The 7,082-nt window shown below is 43.8% G+C and overlaps 1 protein-coding gene across 1 annotated transcript in view; it reads right to left on the bottom strand.

Moving 5' to 3' along the window:
* Positions 1-2,328, bottom strand: part of nrn1la (neuritin 1-like a) — a 14,762-nt gene extending 12,434 nt beyond the window's left edge. The window contains exon 1 of the mRNA XM_053426360.1: positions 2,238-2,328. Coding sequence (XP_053282335.1) covers positions 2,238-2,328 — 91 coding nt within the window. The remainder of the gene's footprint in view (positions 1-2,237) is intronic.
* Positions 2,329-7,082: the final 4,754 nt, after the last annotated feature.

Here is a 7,082-nt window from a genome sequence, read left to right as displayed (position 1 = left end):
CGCACACACACACACACACACACATTATATCTGTTTGAGTGTGAGAGTAAAGATCCCTGGAGGCAGGGCAACACGCAAAATACACAACTTCAGCCCCCCCCCCCCAATGTCTCTGGGGAAAAGCAGAAGAACGACCAGACGGGATTTGAACATGAGTTTAATGGTTTGTCCTGTAAATTATAAATAATTTGCATAAATTCCATCAAACCTAATCAGATATATCATATTTTTGACATTATTATTTAGAATTCAGCTGGTGAAATAGCTTTTTATCATTTAATCGACTATATTTACTTTATGCATTTTGATTTTGTCAAAAAAGTTCAGTGTTTCTATAAATAATTTTTTACAATGTAAATTACACATTTAATTACTTTTGTGCATGAGGTAAAACAAAAATAGATATTAACCTTTTTGAAAGTTAAAGTCCAATAAGCAGAACATTCAGATCGGCTCTGAACAGAAGATTCTGATGTGAACTTGTCGAACATTAAACTTTCTTCACTTGTGAACTTTCCACTCTCTCAGAAGCACTTTGTGATCTACGTCACAGCTGATCCTCTTCCTTTGCTTCTCATGATCAGGTCGAGTTGTGTTGTTTTAAACGCTCTTAACACACTAACCCTAACTTCTTTGTTTTGTTTCCCTGTGACCTGAAGCTTGTGTGTTCACCACTCCAGCTCCTCGACTCTGTTATCACACTGTTTCCTCTCTGCTGCTCCTCTTACTTCCCTCCGGTGCTTCGTCCGCCGTTGTGTCACCGTTTTGTTCAATAAAAAGTTAATGAGGGAAAATAGAGCCCTCCCAGCTAATGGGCTCGCTAATGGACTTTTAGCCAACTTGTTAATTTGCAATATGGCTGCGAACGGGACCGTCAGCAGGAGACAGCTCACGTCTCAGGACTGTTTGTGTGTCTGTTGTGTATCAGAATTATCAAACAGAGCTGTTGAATAAAGGTAAATGGAGCAGAACAGCTCAGGAACTGAAATAACCTCAGTTAACACAAGAGATGTAAGTTCAAACCCTTTTCACGGCGGCCATTTATGAAATATCCGGTTATCACATGATTTAAAAAATCCCATAGTAAATTATAAATGTTTATTTTACTCTAAGAATGAACTACAATATCAAAAAAACATGTTGAATGATCATCTTTAAATTTAGAAATAAACTCAATTTAGAAATAAACTTTAAACGATTAAATCATATATAAGGAATAAAAACGTCTTCTTCCACAGGACCTGATCAACACCTATTAAATCTTCATGTGGCTACAAAGAGCTAATCCAGGATTTTCTTTCACCTTCTTTAACTATGTTTTATGACCAACGGAATATTAATACATTTTATGATCAATAAATCAATTTAACTTTCGTTTTTTTCCCTTATTTCTACCATAAGAACGAGACCGAGAGGTAAACGCTCCTTAAATCCTGAAGAACTCGGATCCAGAAGTTGATGAATTCAGACACTCGTTGATTTGATTATTTAGAAATGATTCGTTGTGGATGTGAAGTCGTTGTTGCTTCACAGGAAGAAGGTTCCAGGTTTGAATCCCAGCCTTTTTCTCTCTGTGTATTCTGGGCACTTGTTTGTCTCTGGTTACCTCCTCACTCTACACTCCTGCTTTTTCCTTGTTGCCTCCCATTGCAAACAAACAACTGGTCCTCTAGCTACCCCCCGTCTCTGTCCTGTAAACTGCCTCCTCCGGACCCGTCCACCTGCCGGCGTCCCCAGGAGACTCGTTTGTCTTCTCTCTGGTTGCCGACAGGAAGCTGCTCTCCAGCTAACGACTCGTGGTCGAGTCAGAACTGAAGCTGTTCTCTGATCAGCCTCTTTCAGCTGAGACACGAAACCAGTCCAGACACGTTCAGGTGTTTCAGGGAGGAGAGCAGCACGAGCACCAAACACACAAAGCTTACCTGAGATAAATATAATCTGTTAAGAAACGTTTGGATTCCTTCACAATTTAAAACTTTAATTAGATATTTTACCACATGGGGAACAAAATATGAAAAGCACCAATCAATCAGATTTTAAACTGGAGCCTGATCCTGAAGCTGATCTGAGACCCAGTGTGAAGAACTCGTGAGACACTCGAGCAAACTTCTGCTAAGACCCCGAATGAAACCACAATAAATCTGCACCAGAATCTGTCCTGACTGTTTCCACTTCCTTCCACCGAGTGTTAATCCATCTGCTAGTTTTTGCTTAATCCTGCTGACAAACACACAAACAAACACACAAACAAATACCCACTAAAAAACATAAGCTCCTTGGCAGAGATAACAAATTAAACACTTGTTTTCTGAGTGAAAGCAGCAGCATTGACACATGAAGCATAAAGGTGGAGATCACGTGACAGCAGAAGCTCGATCAACACGACAACACAACAAGTAACGACACTCACAATCTCTCCTGACGTGGGGGGGGGGGGGTCTATTGATGTGATCAGCGATCAGTTTACACAACGAGGGAGGATTCCACAAAAGGTTTTAACACAACGCTGCCAATTAGAGACACAAACCAACAAATAATCCCTTGTTTTGTTAAGATTAAGTTTAATAACATCGTGTTTTTTCAGATTTTGTGTCGTTGAGTCACTGAATTTCGAGTTGTTGTTGTTGAATCCAAACCTTCACCTCTATTCCCTTCAGACCTCACACACACTCACACAAACAGGAAGCCATAGTCCAAAGGAAAAAAAAAACCTCAGCGTACATATTATGGAAATCTACCCCCCCCCCCGCGCCTCTGTCCCTGGAGCCGTGTTGTGTTGTGTGTTGTTATGAACATGTGTGTATAATTTATTGCAGAAGAATGTAAGAGGATCCTTTTGAATTCTCAGCTCACAATGGATAATTACAGTTTGTGTTTGTTGTTGTGATTTCTGGGGATGTGTTGATAAATGTGATGATTTCATCAACGTGTGGAACAGGCAGTGATTATAAGAGATCACGTGACTGCTCCACTTTACCGTTACACATCTACACACCTGTGTGTTTCAACACGCGTGTGAATGAGCACGTGTACGACTGAGGGGAGAGATTCTTCTGTTGTGTGACGGTCGGCTGCTTTAGTTTATTCTAGTAAATTCTACAAGCAACTCTATGAACACGTCCACGCTCCTGAGTGTTACTAATCATTTATTTGTCCATTCATTTGTTTGTTTGTTTGTTCGATTGTTTGTTTGTTTATTTGTTCGATTGGTTGATTGTTCGATTGTTCATTTGTCCGTTTGTTCCTTTGTACTTTTGTTTGTTTGTTAGATTGTTTGTTTGTTTATTTGATCGATTGTTGGATTGTTTGTTTGTTCGATTGTTCGATTGTTTGTTCGTTTGTTCGTTTGTTCGTTTGTTCGTTTGTTCGATTGTTTGTTTGTTTATTTGATCGATTGTTGGATTGTGCGTTTGTTGGATTGTTGGATTGTTGGATTGTTTGTTCGTTTGTTCGTTTGTTCGTTTGTTCGTTTGTTTGTTTGTTCGATTGTTTGTTTGTTTGTTTGTTTGTTTGTTTGTTTGTTTACTTGCTTGTTTATTGGTTTGTTCATTCGCTCCTGCTTTCAGACACTGAACTCCAGGTAGGGCCGTATGAATGCAGACGTCCACGTAAGAACGAAGTTTCTCCGACCAGAGAAGTTAGTTAGTTAGTTAGTTAGTTAGTTAGTTAGTTAGTTAGTTAGTTAGTTAGTTAGTTAGTTAGTAGGTTAGTTAGTTAGTTAGTTAGTTAGTTGGTTCCCATCATTCGACCCTAGCAGCAGAACCTGTGTGCTGTTCATCTGTTTGTCGTCTGTCATGAGGCAGGAGAGGTTTGAACGTTTATATGAAATCACTCTGGTGACCGTCCCGATGTCCAGTTTCATCCAAACCTGCTTATAAGAGTTAAACAGTTTCTTGGCCTCTCACTCACAGGATCCTCTTTTATTTCCACTGATCAACGTCTTCTGCTCTCAAACGTCCTCGATCGAGCTAATGTCTCAAATTACACCAAAAATATACTGCAAGAAAATCGACAGCTACAATGACTCTTATCTTATTTCTCAACAAGAAAGTTCATGAAGAGCATCGATGATTCACCTGATGGAAAAATAAACTGTGCACCAGACGCTTTGGACTGAGGATGAACCGTAAACTGAGGAGATGAAGAGATGAAGAGACTCAGACGAGTCCCGGAGTTTATTGTACATGAAAGATAAAAGAGTGAAAATCCTCACAAGCCTCTTAAAACTTTAGGTCGTGGAAAGGTCACAAGCTTTTAAGATCCTGACATAAAAACAAGCGTCTGAGTGTCGCTGCAGGTCGACTCGTCTTCCTCAACCTTCAGGGTCGACTCGTCTTCCTCAACCTTCAGAGTCGACTCGTCTTCCTCAACCTTCAGAGTCGACTCGTCTTCCTCAACCTTCAGAGTCGACTCGTCTTCCTCAACCTTCAGAGACGACTCGTCTTCCTCAACCTTCAGAGACGACTCGTCTTCCTCAACCTTCAGAGTCGACTCGTCTTCCTCAACCTTCAGAGACGACTCGTCTTCCTCAACCTTCAGAGTCGACTCGTCTTCCTCAACCTTCAGAGTCGACTCGTCTTCCTCAACCTTCAGAGTCGACTCGTCTTCCTCAACCTTCAGGGTCGACTCGTCTTCCTCAACCTTCAGGTTCGACTCGTCTTCCTCAACCTTCACAGTCGACTCGTCTTCCTCAACCTTCAGGGTCGACTCGTCTTCCTCAACCTTCAGGGTCGAATCGTCTTCCTCAACCTTCAGAGCTCGACTCGTCTTCCTCAACCTTCACAGTCGACTCGTCTTCCTCAACCTTCAGGGTCGACTCGTCTTCCTCAACCTTCAGAGTCGACTCGTCTTCCTCAACCTTCAGAGTCAACTCGTCTTCATCAACCTTCAGAGACGACTCGTCTTCCTCAACCTTCAGAGTCGACTCGTCTTCATCAACCTTCAGGGTCGACTCGTCTTCCTCAACCTTCGGAGTCGACTCGTCTTCCTCAACCTTCGGAGTCGACTCGTCTTCCTCAACCTTCGGAGTCGACTCGTCTTCCTCAACCTTCGGAGTCGACTCGTCTTCCTCAACCTTCGGAGTCGACTCGTCTTCCTCAACCTTCGGAGTCGACTCGTCTTCCTCAACCTTCGGAGTCGACTCGTCTTCCTCAACCTTCGGAGTCGACTCGTCTTCCTCAACCTTCGGAGTCGACTCGTCTTCCTCAACCTTCGGAGTCGACTCGTCTTCCTCAACCTTCGGAGTCGACTCGTCTTCCTCAACCTTCAGAGTTCGACTCGTCTTCCTCAACCTTCAGAGTCGACTCGTCTTCCTCAACCTTCAGAGTCGACTCGTCTTCCTCAACCTTCAGAGACGACTCGTCTTCCTCAACCTTCAGGGTCGACTCGTCTTCCTCAACCTTCAGGGTCGACTCGTCTTCCTCAACCTTCGGAGTCGACTCGTCTTCCTCAACCTTCAGAGTTCGACTCGTCTTCCTCAACCTTCAGAGACGACTCGTCTTCCTCAACCTTCAGAGTCGACTCGTCTTCCTCAACCTTCACGGTCGACTCGTCTTCCTCAACCTTCAGGGTCGACTCGTCTTCCTCAACCTTCAGGGTCGACTCGTCTTCCTCAACCTTCGGGGTCGACTCGTCTTCCTCAACCTTCGGGGTCGACTCGTCTTCCTCAACCTTCGGGGTCGACTCGTCTTCCTCAACCTTCGGGGTCGACTCGTCTTCCTCAACCTTCGGGGTCGACTCGTCTTCCTCAACCTTCGGGGTCGACTCGTCTTCCTCAACCTTCGGGGTCGACTCGTCTTCCTCAACCTTCGGGGTCGACTCGTCTTCCTCAACCTTCGGAGTCGACTCGTCTTCCTCAACCTTCGGAGTCGACTCGTCTTCCTCAACCTTCGGAGTCGACTCGTCTTCCTCAACCTTCAGAGTGTGCACATCTTTTTTTAATGCTCCAGTCACTTCACATCCTCGCTGGTTGAGCACATTTATTCAAACAAGCAGCTTCCTTCCCCCTCGACTGCGGAACGATGCACACAAACACACAAACACACAAACACACAAACACAGAGCCACAAGAAAAGCACTTCAACAATAATTCAACCGCTATTTTAAAAACGTGTTCATGGTCATTAATTAACATGTTGTATCATCTGCTTAAGATGATTTATACATTAATGTTTATAAACATTATTGAACGAGCGCTGATTGGCTCGTCCTGGTTTCAGGTTTGCTCTCAACTCACCAACATGTGAACCACAGTGATCTTCTTTCTCTCAGATAGAAACTGGTTCCAGGATTAAATGGGATGAAGTCCCTGCACTTGAAACACAATGCTGGAGTGAGTGCAGCTCTCAGTGTGTAGAGACAGAGTGTGCATGTGAAGGTTGTGGGTTTTGTGTCGTGTGCAGTGTTTCAGTAACACGTGGATTTCTCTACTCTCATGTGTTCGATGAGAAACTAACCCAGATGAAGGTCTAGTGGCAGGAAGCTTTTTTTTAATCGAATGTGGAGAGGACACAAACAACACAACTGTAAAATATTAAAAACAAAAAAGTTTGATGAAGGTCTATGAAACTTCTCAAATCAATATGTCACAAATGAATCGCAGGGTTGTGTTGTGAGAGGAGAAGTGAATGAATCCATGAAGGAGGAGGAGGAGGAGGAGGAGGAGGAGGAGGAGGAGGAGGAGGAGGAGGAGAGGGGCGATTGGACACGGTTAACGTTGACAGCCCAGAGACGTCCCCTCCTCGTCTTCATGGTCCTCTGCTGGAGAACAGTGGACTTGTCTCTCTGGGTTTGGGCGATCAAGATGATTTGGCTTCAGCTTTGAGTCGATGTTGTGTTTGCATGATGCTTTTTCTCCGACGCGACCAAAATAATAAACCGACGCAGCTTTAATTAAAACCTCTGCACCAGTGATCTGCAGTGGTCCCACTCGGGGCGTTTCTTTCCAGTGGCAGCTCACTGGGATGCTTCTGGGTAATTCTCTGCACATCAGCGATGAAGACGAGAACGTTATCATTCAAGAGACTTAATGTAATCTGAGTGTTTGTTACCCTGATAGGCTGAATCACACTTTCCTCCCAGGT

Source organism: Pleuronectes platessa, chromosome 7 (assembly GCF_947347685.1).
Source record: "Pleuronectes platessa chromosome 7, fPlePla1.1, whole genome shotgun sequence".
Classification (NCBI taxonomy): domain Eukaryota; kingdom Metazoa; phylum Chordata; class Actinopteri; order Pleuronectiformes; family Pleuronectidae; genus Pleuronectes; species Pleuronectes platessa.
This window is presented reverse-complemented; position numbering and strand designations above follow the sequence as displayed.